Here is a 19,462-nt window from a genome sequence, read left to right as displayed (position 1 = left end):
GTTTTCCTTTAAAAATTTCAATTTCATAGATTTGTAATTTACAGGAAATTTTCTATGGGGAAAAAACTTGAGAATTTTTTCTTCACTTTTTCTTTCCAATGGTTTTCCTCCCAGATTTTGTGGGGTTTTTTCAGTATAAATACTGAATACATACATACATGTATATTTATGTATATGTATATATGAGTGTGTTTGTGTGTGTGTGTGTGTGTATTTATATATAGTGTTATTATCAAAATGAAATGTTTCAATAGGCTTGGAACAATATATAACAGAAATTTAATTTGACAGGAAATTTCACACCTTCCTCCTGATTCAGAAGGAAAAAATGGAGGTGTCCAAATTCCTGCAGAATGGAATTCAGTCCTACTAAATACAGATTTAAGAAATAACTATTGGTATTCAGGTTGGAACATTTTTGATTAATGATCCAATCCAGTAGACTTAAACATTTGCAGGTTCAGAGCCAAAGGGACTTGCTTAAGGTCACAGAGAAAGTCAGTGACAGGAACTAGGATTAGAAGCGGAGGAACGACTAGTATTTTTGGCACCCTGGGGAGCAGAGGCTTAACTCTGAGGCAGAAGCAGCTCTAGAACAGAGGCAGGGAGGCTTCAGAAGCCATGGTCTACATTGGCGTGGACTGGGAGTTAGTGATCGTAACACAACAGCTTGGGGGTACAGGCAGAGGTTTTAAGGGTACTGCTAAATGCCATACTGAGCAACAATATAAAATGCCAAATTCAGTGGCAGACTCCCTCTTCTGTCCCTCCACTACCTCTCATGAACCCTACATCCACTGCTCCATGCTGCTGTGGGCCTCAGCTGCCAAAGTCTTGGGTCGCCTGCCTCTGTTCCAGAGTTCCTGCTTAGTTAAGCATCCAGGGTCCATGCCTTCCTTGCCCATTGCTAATTATACGACTGATTAGAACTCAAATTCCTGGCTTCATGTCCAATCCACTCCAGTGTGCTATTTTCTTCTATATGTGTGTGTATTATGCATACATACAGATATGTACACACATACACACATGCATGCACAAACACACACGTTTATAACTGAATAAATCTATGTATATTTTCTGAACCTGTCTTGCATTGTATTTTCAGTGGTGAATGCCTGCTTCTCTGTCGTTATACAGAGTTATTGTATGTGACACATTACAGTACATCCATGCAAACACAGCAAAGGGTATCGATTTCTATAAATATGGGTAAGTAAACTTAGCACATAGGTTAATGTAACTTGGAAGTCAGGGGGAACTAGGAAAAGAGTCACCAGGTGATGCCTTAAGCTTTTCCAAGCACCAGACTTCACTCGTGCTCTCAGGTACACGTGGTTTTCAGCTGCGTGTGGCAGGTGTGTGCATTTGTTGATGCAGGTGTTGAAGAAAGAAACAATGACAATCCAAGTTCCTGAAAAGCCTGAGCAAAATATTTTTTTTCCTAATGAAAGCTGTCTAAGTGCTTGAAAATACAGATCAAATTCAGGACAGAACAAACTTTCTAGGATTTCAGAGTATTTCATATACACATTGACCTACTAGTAAAATTCCCAAAGGCATCTTGTTGCCGACTACATAACAGCACAGTTTTTGTTTCAGCCACAGTAATACAGGAAGATAAAATACACATTCTAACACACAAAAGATCCCCCAAATATACCACAAAAAGATCTCCAATATTTCACCAACGCAGCTAGACCGTCCCCCCCACCCCAATTGAAACAGAAAAAAATATAGATAGATCCCTATGGTGCAGTTAGAAAAAAATGCTCACTTACATAGGATTTTTCAGTTGAAATTAGATATAAAAGAGTAAACATAGTTAATACATATTCAGTTGGCCTCTGTTGATAGAAATCTGAAGATGTCTCTGTCATTAGTAAAAGACATATTTTCAGTTAGTTATAAAAGCACCTACAGTGCGATAAATACAAACAGTGGGGTAAGTAGCACTGTTTCTTCTGCTTATTTCCAGTAGGTTCACTTACTAGTTATTGAGAGATTCCCTTTATCCCTTTCCCAAACCCCAGCCCCCAAAAGAGCTCTCTTTTTTCAGTATTATAAAGTGTTTTCTTGACCACTGTGGAGCCTCAATAGTAAAGCACTTCTCTGACAGCTGGCAGTTTTCTTACTCAGTCACTCTGGAGCTTGTGTGCAACAGAGTTTTATTCCCTGACACGGAAAAGAAAAGAAAGGAAAAGAAACTCACTGACTTAGAAATCTTTCAGAATTAACAGCAGCATGTTGAGCCTAAAGGAAGTTACTTCAGAAAGCCTGCACTGAGTTTCTCTGATGTGCAACTTAGTTGGGTTAAGGCAAGTATGTACTGTACAGCCTTTAGGGCAAACAACTTGCTGTCTATTGACTTCTGTTACAAGGTCATCATGGTATTTTTAGTATTATATTGACTAAGGAGATTTGATGCTACTAGGAGTTTGAAAGGGTCTCAGAAAGAACTGAACTGGACAAGTTCGTTTCAGCGAGGCAGGGATAAAGGTGGTAAAGGTAGGGTAATGGCCAGAAGATGGCACCAACGCTTCTCTTGCTGAACCTTCCAAAAGCCTGGCAGTTACTCTGTGTATTCAGGAAATCCAGGATGGAAGTATCCAGCGCATCTTTGTCTGTACTTGTTAGAAAGAGAGGCCGAATGCTCCCTTTGTCTTTTGTCTCAGTGTACACTCAGTTTTTAACACAAAGTTTCTTTCTTTCTTTTTCTGCTCTTCATAGAACATGGGGAGCCATTCTGAAACAAGATTGTTTGCCAGGTCCTTCAGCCCCCACACAGAAGTGACCATAATTACTTTGACCTAAAGGGGAGAGATAAGAAAAATGATATTTATAATTAACCAGGAGATAGACTGGTACACTTCACCCACTCTGCCCCAAACTTGTTCAGATAACCTTTCCAAAACACGCTTATGGATAGGAAGCTCTGCCCTGCTGCTTTAATCCCTCCAGGTTTTATGGTCAGACAGCCTGTATATACATGTGAGAGTAGGAGGAAAGGTATGACAATGCCATCACGAGGAAATATCATCAAATTATTGATACAGATTCTCAAAACAATTCCAGGTAGAACTATTTCATTATATAATTCTCTCAGCCGGCTGACCTTGGAGGAGCTGAGCTGTAGTAATTCAGCACAATGCTGCTGCCTTTATAACAGGCTATGAATTGGTGCACAGAACAGAGGAGCTGAAAAACAGGTGTTTTGTTAAGTCACTTACAAAGCAACGGTTCAAGTTCCTAGCCGAGAACACTATGGCTAAGCCTGCAGTATTAAAATCTACTCCTCTAGTCTAGAATACAGAGTTTTCGTATTCGTATAATAGAGCAACAATGAAAATCAAAATAGCTGCAATACAGTGGCTGTATTCTGCCATCTGGTCCTATGTCTTGCTGGCATCTGGTTTCAGATTATGTGAATGGCAAAATGGGTAATTTACCACAGTTTTTTGATCTAATATATGTAAAAATAGTATTCAGTCATCTGGACATATAGCCACAGTACTGGGCTAGGAGAGTATTGCAGTCACACTGAATGTACAAATCTGGCAGAGATGTGAAAGTTGGAAACAGGAAATAAGACCAAATGAGGAAACTAGAATAAACCAAACCAGATCCCTGTATCTCAATTTCCTTAATCTCTGGCAAATTTTGGGTCTGGATTTAAATTTCATAGCTTGGGCACTGCCATAAAATAAACCACATGCAATCAAAAAGCAAAGCCCATCAATATTTCTGTGTAACATGAATATGCACAAATGGCCTAAATCTATATATATGTGGGCCACATATGTATATATGGCAGACAACCAAAGGAGTCATAGACTTTAGAGAACAACAGGGAATTTTTTGCTCAAGGATAGTCTGTTCTTGAACAATCCAGTACACTAGGCATCAGCATTAGAAAAGCACGTTTTTTTGCTTCACTTTTTTCTCTCTTGAACAAACATGTTCTTGTGAAAAACATAAGCAAAAATCTCTCTTTTTGTTTACTTGAACCTCCTTCCCTCTCTTTGTCCTTCCCAGAGTTTTAAACAGCACTGATCTCTTTCTGTAACTATCCAACTATTTTTCTGTTGTCTCACGGTGAATTGTGTGTCACAGAGTTACTCGATGTGTTAGTCCCTTCCCATGATAGCAGACCCACTTCCTGACAATTATTTGCCCCCATCTTGCCATGCTCTTGTCGCATTACTCAAAAATGGGTGTTGGCTTCCTTAAGGCTGGATGCCAAGAAGCTGCTCCTTGGGGTATCAGAAGTATCAGATTAGAGTGACGTTCAGGGACAGCAGTCCTGTTATGTTCTCTCTGAAGGCAAGTAATAGTATATGCTTTGCATCTTAAACAGCATAAAGTAAGTTAATTAAAAAAGTCAAGGGTCTTCCACAACCTAAATGGCCTATTAGGCTACTGTGGTTAAAGCACACCAGTGTCTGTAGCCAAATGGCACACAAGGGAGTGATGTAGCTAGCATTTGTTGACTCTCCAGCTCAGGTGACCAGATAGCCACTTACAGCTCTATGACTTATGGGCAAACATCAGCACAAGTCTAGAGCAAGGCTCAAATTCATGCTTCTGGAGCTTGTGCTGCACCTTTCCTGCTTTGCCATCACCCTTCTCACAGGACACATTGTTACTACTTAATCCTCCTCCCCCACAACATATGCATAACACAAACAGGGAAGTGAGAGGGGAGGAGAAAGCTGATCATGTTTTTTATTAAAATTGATTTTTTAAAATTTAAATGAAATACATTTTTCTTTTAAAAATAAATCCACTTAAAATTTAAATTTGAAATGAGGACAACCGATGTTAAGCCCAATAATCTGTTTTTAACGTCTAGTGAAATTACTGACATAAAGTTAAAAATATAAAATGGTATATCCATTGTACTCAGGTTGTAAAGAAAGACAAACCATCGAACTGGTGAAAGTCACTGGTTATACCGCTAGGTACTTTCTTATTTCAGTTTGCTCAACTGGTTCAGTGCAATGACCAGTTTATTCAATGTTGAGAAACTGACAGGAAATTGATAGAACAGGAGAACTTGTTTTCCCTCTTACTATACATGAATAAAAATTAGGTAAGAGAGGATGCTATTTATTAATTCTGAAATCTTTAAGAATGTGGTAACCAGAAACAATTAGTTAAGCCCATTAGCTTTAGATAATGCTTTTCTCAAATGAATTTATTTCCAAACTTAGTTTGCTAAACTATTTTTCTAATATATCTAGAGCTCATTTAAAGTAGATTCAGGTAATTAGTAAGAAATGTTTTTGTGCACTTTAATGACATTTCAGTACCTGTACAAATAAAACTTAACACAGATGAGTAAAAGATTAATAATCTTTCAGTAACAAAATAATTTTTCTAACACAAAAATGTAAAAATAATTTAGATTCTGCTTTTTAAATGTGCCTAGATATAGCACGTCCTTCTAGGTAGCAAAAGGAAATACCAAAAATTAGCATAACAACTATATTTAGCAAAAATTCAACATGTTTCAGTGGTCACCAGGCAGTGAGAATCCACCTTTCCCTAGAACAGCATCCAGCATCTCATGGCCTTTATAAGCCATGAGATGGAAATACCCAGCTCTGGTCTGACATGGGCTGGGGGGACTGTGGCAGTATATCAGCATTAGGGTGATTTGTCTGCCCCTGCACTGAGACCTGTGCTCACACTGCTGCTGCTTCTCTCCAGTGGTGGCATGGGTGCAGGTCCCAGCTAGTAGGGAGCCATGCCAGGGCTGGGCAGCTGGAAACTTCTCATTGTCCTCCCCAGCCTCCTAGCAGTGGCAGTGGCATGGGTGTAGCTGGAAGCTGCCTGGCCCCAGCACAGCTCCCCACTAGCTGGAAGCTGTGCCCAAGCTGCAGTTGCAGGAGAAGGAGCAGGAAGGTGGGATGGAGAAGTGTCAGTGGTGGGAGTGTGGCTTCCTGGTGCCTGACCCTTTTACACCTCCTTACTACCCAGTCCTCTGGCTCTGCAGATTTGGCTCTTGGGCTGTACCTTGCCAACCCCTTTCACAGAACAATGAAAATGCAGAAGAAGGTGAAGCTTTCTGGTTGAAATCATTTTGAATTAAACCAATCTAACCAGGACAGAATTAAACATCTGTGTTTATATCATTCTCTCATCGTGATAACTGAATTCATCCTTGGGAACAGCATGCCAATGGAGGCTGATGGATACCCTAGGACTGCATAGGTGTCATTAAGGCTTGCAGTGTTGCTTGATATGGGCTAAACATTTCAATATGTGGGAGAATCTCCTCACTCCTTATTGAAAACCACGCTTTTTGAATTTGCATTTCAAAAAGACTTATGGACATTACACAGGAGTGGCCAGACATCAGCTCAGATCCTTGAAAGTTGACAGTTCTTCCAAATAGAGACCAGATGTTCTTTGTCTCTCTACAGTGCCTCATATATCTGGGTCCCCACCTTGCTATGGTGACATAATTATAACCCTTCTTTTGCTTCTGGTGGTTGCTTATAACTAGCATATCAGAGAAAAGCTAGATCTCCGTATAAAAACAATGTTTCAGTAGCTCACAGTGCATCTAGTCCAGTCCAGCTAAGCTGCTCTCAGTGTGATACTGAAGGGATGAGAGTGTGAAGATGGTGCTAAATTTCCTTTCTATTTAGGGTGGCCATTGGTCCTATTTTATATCGGACTGTCCTGTTTCTAGACCCTTTGTCCCCATTCTGAATGAGGAATGGACTACAGAAAGTCCTTTTGTCACTTTATTGGTGGAAATATATGGAAATATATGTCAATCATTTGTCCTTGTGATTCTGTTGGCTATGCCAGGAGGTAGGGTAGTGCAGACCCAAAAGGAGTCGGGTTTCCAGCCAGCCAGGGAGGAAGGGAGGTGGTCTTTTTGTGGTGGCCCTGGCCCCTGCTGCTGCTTGGCCAAGGGACCCAGTGGCCCTGCCCCTCACCACTGATTGGCCAAGGGGGCTGGTGATCCTGCCCCTCACCAAGGGAATGTTCTGTATTCTGGGGATACATCAGTGGGTACCCTATTTCTGTTCCTTTGCATAAATTAAAGCAACCTCACAACACTTTATTTTTTATTTATGTCCTTCTGCCCACAGTTCCAAGGGGCCACTGCAGCAGCTTGAAGGCATCAGATGTAAGAACGCTAAGGTCACCCCCCATCTCTGTTAGGACATTTTCCTGTTTCATGTTAGGGCTCTGGAGGCCATGTGGAAGTTCTGCACCGCCCAAGGGATGCCTTGACCTGGGACTGGTCTGGTCTCATGTATTTAGTCAACTCCTGCTAGCTATCAACTTATGCTTTGAAGAAAGGGATCTTATTAAATCTGTATGGGCAGGAAGTACCACACTGTCATGCTGGAAGATTTCAGAAACTAAGCAGCAGTGGGATGGACTAATACCACAGTGCCAAAAGAACTCCTCAGAGGTGACAGCACTGGAGCTGCTGATTCAACAGGTGATGTTGTTCAGTGCTGAGCCTAGGATCCAGCATAATATTAAGTGAAACTGTGATGCTTTCATAAAAAGTCAATAAGGAACCTATGGTTTGTGTCTGAGTTCAGTTTAGGTGGGAGGGGGATGTAGTTGCCCCACATTAACATTTCATCTGCACAGTAACCCCCATGTGCAGACCACACTCTGACTTTAGGTAATGATGTTCTGCCTATCTAAATTTTCCCCTGCAGCTTCAGCTGAACTCACTGCTCTTCCCTTTTCTCACTGCACTTCTGTATAGAATCTCAGTGTCTTGTTTAAAAGCTACAACACTCCAAATGAATGGTGGATGCATTTCACTGACATATGAGGCATTTCTGGTAGAGATGTATTCTTGCCATTGTACAACACAGTGATAAGTCCTCATCTGGAATACTATGTACAATTCCAGCCACCCAGTGCCAAGAAAGAAGAATTCAGACTGGAACAGGTACAGACAAGGGCTACTAGGATGCTCAGGAGAATGGAGAGCCCTTCTTTTGACAGAAAATTAGAAGAAATTGAATTGTTTATCCTAGCAAAAAGGAAGGCTGAAAGGGGATGTGATTGTTCTCTGTAAATACATCAGGAGGGCAAACAGCAGGGAAGGAGACAGGGCTATTTAAGCTAAAGGACAAGGTGGGCCCAAGAACCAAGGGGAATAAACTAGTTATGAAGAAATTCAGGCTGGCAATTTAGATGAAGGTTTCCAACCATCAGAGTGGTGAGGTTCTGGAACAGTCATCAGAGGGGCAAAAAATCAAGCTAGTTTTAAGATGGAGCTTGTGAATGCAGTTAGATTTCCCGAGTACCTGCAATATCGGCAGACTGGATGCAATGACCCTAGGTTGTCTCTTCCCCTCTTGTATTCTAGTTCCTTGTATTTAATAATCCCTGTAGATACCTGTTCTGCCTCCTAAGGGTATTGACTGTTTGTGAAGCACAAAATACTTTAGTAACAAACTGTAGGGTGAAGTCCAGATTTTTAAAAAGTTCTTCTTCTCCACAAGGGCTAATAATATGGGGCAAATAGGATGATGTTCTCCAATGGAAAATGGGGTAGCAAAAGACACAAGGCAGTCTACTATTATCATTTCTGAGTTGTGATTTTCATTAAGGTTTTCTGCTGTAAAGAGTGCTACAAGCTGAAATCTGAATGTATCATGGTATTATCATCTAATAATCAGAGCGGAAGACAGTATGTTACTTCAGTATATATAAGCATGTGTTTCTAGGCTGTTTTAGCTTTCTGCAATATAAGGCTGTTGCCACATACTGTCAAAGATAGTTAAACACAACAGTGTAGGAATTGCATAGTGCTCTAATCATACACTGTACAGTGAGAAGGAAATGCTAAGTGTCTTCGATTGTCACTGCGACATGACAGTGTGCCTTCTGTGGGTTTACTGGATATATCATTAAGTTACTGATGTCTGTCTCACAATGAGCAGTGAAATGACCTAGACTCTAGTAAGAAAGCAGCACTGAAATGAAAGAGAATTCCTTTTTTAAGGTTCATCGTTTGTTTCTTTGTCTCAGCTACAAGCTTAGAAATTTATTTTGGCTTCTCTCTATAGCTCCAGCTTTCTTTCATGTCGGTGGTAGGAGGCTCTGTAAATGCAAGCAACTGTTCTTAAAGGAGAAACACTGAGAACATAAAGAGAATGGGATAATATCTCAGCTAGAGGGCTCCATATGTTGATGGCAAGGTATAGTAAACTGAGAGAGAAATAGGATTAGAATTGTTCTAAGTACCTATGAACCACACATGGTATGAGGAAGGAAATAACATTTTCTAAATGTACAACACTCTTGCCAAGAGTACAGGTGAAAAATTTTTATTTGAGTGCAGACAGATGGGAAGTTGAAGTTAGGCTGGCATTGGCATTATGCACTAGTGTAATTTAAGACATAATAAACAACATCTACCATGCATCCAAAAGGCCAGGTCCTAAGCACTCTCTAACATAGGGTTCACAACCAGTAAAAAGTAAATACCAGCACATCATAAATAATTTGGGCTGCTAATTCATCAGCAGATTTACTTTGAGGGATTAAGGGTTTAGTTTAATGTTTCCATTGATGTGACATTATGGTCTGAATGGAGATCATGACTGAACTGATGCTCTTTATCTATATTTAGTTCTCTCCTTCAAAACAAGTGACTGGGACAGAGAAAGGACAAAGTAAATGATGCCCTCTTGTGAGCTGGCACATGCTGTACTTTCCCTTAATGAGCTGATTTTATTAAACAAAATCCAAAATACAATAGGTGAAAACTGTATGGTCTGTTGAGAGGCAGGACTCCTTAGGGCGATAATGAATCTGTCCCTTGTTTTCTGCTTGGCACTGGTACAGATGATGTTTGTAAATCAGTTTTGTGCTGCAATCTAAGGATGGGCATGAACTCTTCTGTGAATTTGCTCCAATCACATGCATGTGCTGACATTTTATTTTCTATTTAATCCCAAAATATCATCATATTCTATTTCTAGACAGTAGACAGATCTGTAACGCTCACAGCACAGTTAAAATGCAGTATTTTATTCAAACTGATTTCAAGGCAATGTGCCACTGAAATTTAAAAAAGAAAAAGGCAATAGCAGACAAAGCAAAGTGCCTCAGTGACTTGATGTTCTAATAATACTAATGGCAGGCGTGTTGCTAAATGAACTAGTTTCCAAATCTGTGCTAAACCAGACTAAACACTGATGAGCCAAAGCCTTAGCCAGATTTTCTCTAGTCCTTACCCAAGCAAATCTGACCGACTTCGACTGGGAATTTTCCTGATGAGGGTTAAATAAAATCCAGGTCAGGACCTCATTGTATTTTAAACACGTGTGATGCATTGTATACTACCGTAAGAAAGAATCATGATGCAACACAAGGGTAACTGTAGAATCAAAGTGTATAGCTAGAATTCTGGCTTTGAACAAATGGCTCTGCCAATCCTGAATTTTTAAGTCACCTCATCTTTCAGCTTGATGATCCTTTAATATCTACTTGGCATTCCACAGAATATCTCAGAAGTTTAGTACTTACATATACATGGGCTGTAGCTGTAAATGAGATGTCTTCTGTGGGCCTTGATAGCCGTAAGAATCAAATCCACCTATGAAATCAACTGAAAGGGAAAAATTGCTTTCATTAACAGCGTCTTTTCAGAAGAGACAGTAACTATCATCAAGCTTCCACACAGACTACTTTGGAAAGACTCAGGAATAATCTATTAAAATTAGATTGACTAATTGCAGAGATTGCAAAAAAAAAAGTTAAAAAATAGCTAAAAGGCAGTATCTTTTAGATTTCATAGATTTCATAGACATCAGGGCTGGAAGGGACTTTGGGAGATTATCGAGTCCAGCCCCCTGCCCAAAGGTCAGGAAGTCAGCTGGGGTCATAGGATCCCAGATAATGATAATCATAGATAATGATTTTATAATCCATCAGCAACAGACAATGCTGGATATATAAAATCTCTCTCTCCACAAGAGAGAATTATATATCACATTACATTTTTCTCAAATAGACCACCTCACTGGAGTATAAAAATTACATTTTATTCAGATATTACGAATACTGCAAACCATTTATTTACTGGCATGAATGCACTGCAGCTGACTGTGATTACTGTGTCAGGCTTGTTGACATACCATGGTTCAGTGATCTAGAGAAGAAAGCACATTGATCCTATTTGTCTGAGAGACAGAAGTTTCTGATTCCCTGCTTTGACATTTGAGTTGAAATGCAAAAGCTGAGGCTTGGAACAATTTATCTGCACATTAGAAACGGGACTTCACAATTCAAAGGAAAATGGGATCTCTCCCTGGACAGTGGAAGTTTATGAATGGGGAGTTATTTTCTAATTCACATCACTGCCTGTGCACCATGGGCTCTCTGTATTTATTTTAAATCATTTTCAAGGCAGTATAGTCACATCTCCTTTGAGACACATTGGACAGCTTAAATAACAGATCTGGCAAACCATGTTTATGAATAACTTTGACTCAAGTGTATGCCATACTTAAGCATATGGTACATATATACATATATATATCGTACTTAAACATGAACGCAACCAACTTTTAAATGACCTCCAAGCATAAGGTGAACAGCTTTTAGAAAATGCCAGCTATTACAAAACACTACTGTTTGTCCTCAGCAACAGAGGCTACCAGGAGTACATTGGACTTTTCCTTTAAGTCTCCACAGAATCGTAGAAATGTAAGACTGTAAGGGACCTTAGGAGGGCATCTAGTCCATCATTCTGATCTGAAGCAGGATAAAGTATGATTAGATTATCGCAGAAAAGTGCTTTTCTAGTTACTTAAAACTACCACTGAAGGAGATTCCACAACCTTGCTAGTTAGCCTGTTGTAATGTTTAACTAGCCTTAAATTAGAAAGATTTTCCTAATATCTACCGAAGTGACGCTCAACCATTCAGGTTGGAGGAGTGATCCAGAGCTGATCTGCAGGCCAGACCTCCTGCATGGGGTGGTTACATCTGCTGACCTGATCCAGTGTCTGGCCAATATGGAGAGAAAGGGATCACAGAGAAAGCTCATGGCTACATGTTCAAAATGGGGTTTGATAAAAGATTCATCAAGGGAGTATATAATGTCATACACAATTCCTAAATCATACAGATACGTTCCCCAAATATTCAGACTCACTCCTTACCTTCAAGGCATTTAATGATTTAGATCAGGCATATTTAAAAAATTGATTAAACCTCTGAGGTAAGAACTGTGGTCAACAGCTCCACTTCTCACAAGACAACTTTTCAGTCCCCAACATAATTACACAGTGCTCCAATCTACAATTTTCCTAGTCACTCCTCTTACATAATATACCTACCCTTCTTGTACATTATCCCATTAATATGGCAACCTCCCTTATATTATCAGTGAAGGTCTTCCTTGCAGCCCTTTGTATAGACTGTGTATTTCAATCATCCTTAAATATGCAAACATTATGTAAACTTTGTGAAATCATAAATATTTCCTTAGAAGCTGACCCACGTAATAAACACAGGATTATGATTTTATTACAAGATTAGGCAGAAGGATGTACCAGATTTAGAAGAAATGAGTGAGCTCTTTTTGCAAACATAGCAACATAACAAGATGGGTGTGAAAGACTGCTGGACTGATTGCAGTGAATTTTTTTTTTGTATAAATGCTCCCTTTTTTCTTTTCAATCTTGCCCAGAATTCAGATGGTAAACTTTTGGGAGTAGAGCCTTATATGGTATAAATTAGTGCCAACTGATAATCTGTCTCCCTTGTTATATATCTTGTGTATGTTTTCAGTGGCACATGTCGTGGTGAGCTATAAATCAGCATATCAAAATCATTAGGTCCTGCAGGCAGGATGACTGTCATAGGGCCAGTCTGTGGGCTGGATCAGTCTACTAACTGCCATGTGTGCTGGATCCAGCATGTGAAGCTAGTTTGCTGCAGACATTGCATGTAGCATGCACAATGGCCTTGTCTCTGTATGCTACATGTAATGTACCCTTGGGCTGGTGCTGGTGCTTGTTGAATGTGGAGCCTGTCCAGGATTCATGGGTAGCATCATGGGCTGGATGATAGGGCTCTGCACCCTGCAGTAAATAATAACCGAAGGCTGCTAACGTCACAGACACAGATGCTCTGTTTTAAAAATATAGGAAGACAGATCTTGACAGGAATTTCTAGGACCATATCCAGTTAGGGTGACCTCCGTTTCAAAATGGGAAGGCAGAATGCATGAACGGCATGTGCCCCTGGTGGCTGGGGTGGCACAGCTGTGCTGGTGGTGGTGGGAGTACAGTGGTGGTGCGGGAGTGTGGCGGCGGTAAGCACAGAGCTCCCACAGACGCTGACGGCACTGTTGGTGGGCGGGGGGAGGGTGGCGAGTGCTGACCAGGGCCTGGTGACCACCCACAGTCACCAGTGGCAGTGTTGTCGTTGGCCAGCGGTGATCATTGACTGCCTGCAGATGCCGCTGGCGGTGTCAGTAGTGGGGTGACTGCCTGCAGGCACTGCCGACAGTGTTGGCCGCACCTTTTTGCAGGGGTGCACATGCACCTGTGTGCACCCCCTGCACGTCACCCCTGCGAGAATGCATGCCTGCCTTTCCCCCTCCCCATCCCTCCACCTCCCCTGCCGGCAGTGAGTTGGCAGGGAAGCCGGGTGGAGTGGGGTCAGATGTGGGCTGTCTGCTGTGGTCTTGGGGCTCCTTGTCCTGCTGCCCTTCCCCCAGGAGCTCCATGTTGACTGCACACCCCCTGCCTACCTTGCAGCAGCTGAGGGCACAACTCCATGCTGCTGCTGCTGCCAGGCAGGCAGGAGGTGCCTCGCCATGGTGGCGCAGGGCTTCTGTGGGGAGGGCAGCAGGGCGGGGATCCCTGAGCCTGCAGCAGGCAGCCTGCATCCGCTCCCACCCCATGCACAAAGCTGAGGGGCACATGCCTTCCAGGAGTGTGCACAGCAATGGAGAGCATTGCCTCCCCTGCCCGCTGGATGAGCCCCCTGTGGCTCCATCCTGTTCCCTGTCCAACCCCAGGTCAGATGTGCCGTCCTGGGTGGGCAGCGCCCCCAGCCCCTGCCTTACACCGCCCCTCACCATGTTCCCTCCCTCCCATACAGACCTACGTGCAGGGAGCTGCTGTCCATGCTGCCTGGCTGTATTCCCAGCCACGTGCATATGTGCAGGCGTGCATATGCACATGGTGCCTCCTCTCCCCCCGCAGAGTCTCACTCCTAGCAGCCCCAAGCAGCCCCTTGCAGGCTGGCAGCATTCCACCATTTCCCATGGGGAATGGAAAAGCTGGATCCTGTATGACAGTGAGAATCCAGGACAAATGCTGTTCCAGAGTCATGCAGCCTGGGACCAGGACCTGAGGTTCCCATTTCATGACTATCTCACCGAATTAGGGATGGGTGGTCACCCTATTTCCAGTAAGCTAAACTAAATTGATAAGAAACAGAATCCCAGCAATTAAAGGAGATTTTGTGGGCATACGAGAGCAACGTATGCCTATTATTTCTCCACGGTTGTTATGTCTGTGTCTGTATCCTGTTGAACAAAGGAAACTCAGAGTGGAAGGAGGCCAGACTACAAGTGACAAACAAGATGGGTTTGGAGAGGCATTTCTGTCTGAAGCAGGCAGTAGAAGCTCCCAATTTACATAATCAGATCACGATAGTGGGGAGAATATGATTGTGCCCTTGTTAAAGTTGTACAATGGCTCCTTATGCACAACTTTGCAAGTGAACTGGAAAGGGTGGGTAATAAGAGGTAAACTCCAACATGGAAAGTGTCAGTAATTTCTTTTGCAGTAGATTTTCTTCATGGTGGCAGCATCTCAGTTAGCACTGCAAAGCCTGTGGTGCCCAGACTCTGCTAAAAGCTCCCTGTGGACTATGAGCTAGTTTTTCAAAGCATGCAAAAATGCTGCCCTTTCTGCTGGGCATTTTATCCTGGCTGTGCCTGAAAGGTCACTAAAAGTGTCATACTACTGCTATGCTCCTGGCAGCAGTAACATGAGATGAATAAAATAAGGTTCATTAGCTGAATGACTACAGATGCTTCCATTCCTAACCTTATCCATCAGACACATTTTTCCCCACTGTATCTTATTTTTATTTTACATACCATCCTTCACAAAACAGATCTTTAATCATGTTTTTTGTAACACACATGAACACATACAAGCCCATTCATGCATCTCAGCAACAGCTGAGATTACGTTCTTTCTAAGTAACTTGCCTTAATTTTTTAGGAATAAATGAGAGCATTACCATATTAAAAATGAGTGCCTTGCTTTTCTTTTTGGGGCTCTGAAGCTCTTTCTTGCCTCACTGATATTATTCTGCTCTTTGGTATAAGGTTTACAAAAGAACTATGAACTTTTTCAAGGGAATATGGTACAAAATAAGAGACATATTTTCTATTAATAAATGCTGTCTAAGGATCTGATCTTGTGGGCCTTACACACAGTCACAACTTTCACTGACTTTAATGTGTGTGAACTCCTGGAGTGGGTTTGTAAGTCTATATTTGTTTCTCCTCTTTAGTTATTGGAAATTTGTTGGAGTGTAAAGGGCCTATTAAGATGGGATGTGTACACCAGAAAACAAGTGGGGTCTGTTAAAATGGGCCTATCTATGAGAATCAGAAGTCTTTGAAGATCAGCAGAGAAGAACAAAGAAATAGCTGAAATAAACAGATGGATAAAATAGGAAGGAAATAATGTGATGTTAAATATAAAAAATATGCATATGCATGAAACAAAGAAAGAATGTTAAAAGGAAAGCAAAACAAAACAGGAGATTGGGCATCCTCCTCTAGCAAATAATTTGAAGGATCCTAAAGACATTTTGCAAGAGAATGAGTAATAGAAACAGAAGAATCCATGTCCTTGGCTAGCATAAATTGTCATAGCTCTCTTGACTTCAGTGAAGCAATGACAATTTATACTGGCTTAGGATCTGACCCAGGACGTTTAACAAAGTCAATTAGATTGTATGCCCATAGAAGTAATATTGACATTATGGCTCTCATTAAATCTTAGTAGGATTTAAAATCAATGCAGACTAAACATAAAAGGTTACAGACTGCATAGAGGACAAGAAGGAAGTCTGGGCAGCAGCCACGTACACCGTCATATTTTCATTTTCAGTCCATGATGTCTCATCTGCTCCCAGCCCTCTTCTTCCTTCCTTACCTTTATGCCATTGAAATAGTTAGTGAATGTCTCCATTAATGCTTGCGACCTTTGTGTCTTTGGTTCCTCTCTCCCACTGAAAGTGCAGCCCTCTAGCCCCTCCAGCCTGGCTCACCCTCTGCATCCATTTCCTTCCCCCCTGATTTGGCAGCCTGGAGCATCTATGGAAATCCCATGACTGGGTTAACTACCCCATTTCAAATTTTATTTCTTCAGTTCTGACACCCTCTGAGCTGAACAACTATACTTTTCCAGCTTAATTAATCCATAATTGAAATGGGTTAATTAGCCCATTTATCAACTTTGATACAATGATCAAGCACTACCTTGCCCGACTCCACTTCTCTCTCTGAAGATCTCACTTATTCTTCCAAATCCAAAGAAACTGGACTTGACTATGATTTTGACTTTTGACATTTGATATAGTATTTTCAGAAGTGAGATGGAGAAATGTGTGGTAGATAGAATTGCTATTAAATACATAATCTGTTGAATTACCACAAGTGAAGAAGTCCCACAGGAGGTAGGACACAGGTCCCACAGGAGTTTGTTCTGGGTCCAGTGCTGTTTAATATGTTTATTAATGAGTGGGATTCAGAGATTGAGAGGTTACTGATCAAATTTGTGTAAAACTGAAATGGGCTGCAAATGTTTTGGAGGATGGGATTAAAATGAAAAGGGATCCCGACAAAGTAGAGGGTGGGTTATAGACAAAAAGTGAAATTCAAATTGAACATATGTGCACATAGAGGAGAAACCCCAAATGCACAAATACACAATGGGGATACTTGGCTAAGACATCTCTGGAGGTTACAGTGGGTGTGTCTACATGAGATGCTATAACTTGCTGCAACTGCACAGTAGCAGCTAAAGATAACCATGCAGCAATGGGACTGCACAGTAACGCTGCTTACTGCATAGTCATTTAGCACTTGCTTAAGCAAGTAGCAACTGTGCAGTCCATTGCATGTGTAGATGCACCCAGTGATTCACAAACTTATCCTGAGTCATCAATAGAATGCTATCACCCACATACAGACAGACCAACACACACAGAAATACAGTTTTGGGTTCCATTAACTGAAGCTGGTTAGGTTTCTGTTTGGCTATGATGTGTAATTTGGCGCACCTCATTTTAAGGATGTAGAGAAATGAAGGAGATTGGAGGCCAGTGAACAAGATGATGAAAAGATTTGGAATGTAAGCCAAATAGGGAAAGTTACGATTACTTTAGAGAAAAGTAGATCAAGGGAAGACATAACTTTTCAAATATTGGAAAAGCTACCCAAAAGAAGGGGGAGAAAGATTGGTTTCCCTTATTACAGAGGGCAGGACTTAAGGCAAGGTGTGAGCAACCCTTGCAAAGCCAGCGGGCCAAGGCATTTAAGGGATCCCACCTCTGCCCCAGCTCTGGTACACTTGCCTGCCTGTACACAAATGCCAGGAGCTTGGGGAATAAGCAGCAGGAACTCATCCTCCTGTTTAATGCAAATAATTATGACATCATAGGGATAACAGAGACCTGGTGGGACTCCACCCATGACTGGACCATGGGTATAGATGGCTATACCTTGTACAGGAGAAATTGAGTAGATAAAAGGGGTGGGGGTGTAGCTCTCTATGTTAAGGAAAGCTACACGTCCCTGCAAGCTGATGTTGGCGACCAGGGTGGATGACTGGAGACCCTCTGGGTTAAAATCCATGGGGAACACGGCACAGGGGACAGTAGGTGTCTACTACAGACCTCCCACCCAAAGTTAAGATCTTGATCAGGAATTCACCCAGGAACTGGCTGAGGCCGCATGCTCCAGGACCATGGTTGTCATGGGTGACTTTAATTTCCCGGACATCTCATGCGAGGATCACTCAGCAAAATCCAAGTGGTCGCAAAGCTCCCTATCATGTGTGGATGACATCTACCTGATTCAAGAAGTCTATGGGCCAATGAGAGGTAAACTGCTGCTCAACCTGGTACTGGCTACTGGAGATGACCTAATTGGCAACCTAGGGATTGATGGGAAGCTTGGTGACAGCAACCACAAGCTGACCACCTTCACCATCTGCCATAAAGCTGGCAAGTCAGTCAGTAACACGGAAGTCCTTGACTTCAGGAAAGCTGACTTTGACAAGCTCAGGAGGCTTGTCAGTGAGGCCACAAGGGACCACGACCCCAGGGAGAGGGGAGTCCAGGAAGAGTGGTTGCTTCTCAAGGAAGCGATCCTTGATGCACAAGCTAATTCTATTCCATCTTGGATGAAAGACAGCAAGAGGGCACAGCAGCCTCCCTGGCTCTCCAGGGATCTAGCAGATCTCCTGAGGCTAAAAAAAAGGCCTACAAAGGATGGAGGATGGGATTCACCTCCAAGGAGGAATATTTTGCACTGGTCCGGTCCTGCAGGGAGCAAACCAGGAAAGTCAAGGCTGCAACTGAACTCCAACTAGCTTCCAGCATCAAAGGTCCTAAAAAGTCCTTTTTCAGATATGTGGGGAGCCGGAGGAAAAGCAAGGGCAACACTGGACCCCTGCTGAACCAGATGGGACAACCGATGCCCAGGAAAAAGCCAACCTATTAAATGGGTACTTTGCGTCGGTCTTTCATCAGTCTTATGGGACGCCCATGCCCACTACAGGACAGCGAGGTCTGGGTGAGGGAGATCCGCTGCCATCCATCACTGCTAACCTCATGAAGGAACATCTTGAGAGGCTGGATACCTTCAAGACAGCCGGCCCTGACAATCTACACCCCAGGCTACTTAAGGAGCTGGTGAGCATCATAGCCCAGCCCCTGGCACTTATTTTTGAGAACTCTTGGTGCTCTGGTGTAGTGTCCGAAGACTGGAAGAAGGCCAGTGTGGTGGTGCCTATCTTCAGGAAAGGGAGGAAAATGGATCCGGCAAATTATAGGCCCATCAGCCTGACCTCTATCCCGGGGAAGGTCTTAGAAAAGTTTATTAAAGAGGCCATCCTTAATGGACTGACCAATGCCAACATCCTGAGGGATAGCCAGCATGGGTTTGTTGTGGGTAGGTCTCGCTTGACCAATCTCATTTCCTTTTATGACCAGGTGACCTATCACCTGGACAAGGGAGAAAAGATTGATGTCATATATCTCAACTTCAAAAAAGCCTTTGATCTGGTATCCCATAATCATCTCTTGGTGAAACTGGCCTTGGGTCCACCACGATCCACTGGCTGGCAAATTGGCTCCGTTGTTGGACCCAGAGGGTGGTAATTGATGGAAGTCAATTGTCATGGTGCCCTGT

The 19,462-nt window shown here is 42.3% G+C and overlaps 1 protein-coding gene across 2 annotated transcripts in view; it reads right to left on the bottom strand.

The window, feature by feature from the left end:
- Positions 1-304: 304 nt before the first annotated feature.
- Positions 305-19,462, bottom strand: part of NKAIN2 (Sodium/potassium transporting ATPase interacting 2) — a 971,195-nt gene continuing 952,037 nt past the window's right edge. For both annotated transcript variants that reach the window (XM_019537983.1, XM_019537984.1), the window contains 2 exons: positions 10,528-10,609; positions 305-2,810 (listed from right to left, as the gene is read on the bottom strand). In XM_019537983.1, coding sequence (XP_019393528.1) covers positions 2,801-2,810; positions 10,528-10,609 — 92 coding nt within the window. In that variant the 3' untranslated portion in view covers positions 305-2,800. The remainder of the gene's footprint in view (positions 2,811-10,527; positions 10,610-19,462) is intronic.

Source organism: Crocodylus porosus, unplaced genomic scaffold, assembly GCF_001723895.1.
Source record: "Crocodylus porosus isolate Cpor-Errol unplaced genomic scaffold, CroPor_comp1, whole genome shotgun sequence".
In the NCBI taxonomy this organism is placed as follows: domain Eukaryota; kingdom Metazoa; phylum Chordata; order Crocodylia; family Crocodylidae; genus Crocodylus; species Crocodylus porosus.
The sequence above is the reverse complement of the archived record's forward strand: the minus strand, read 5'-3'. Positions and strand labels throughout refer to the sequence as shown.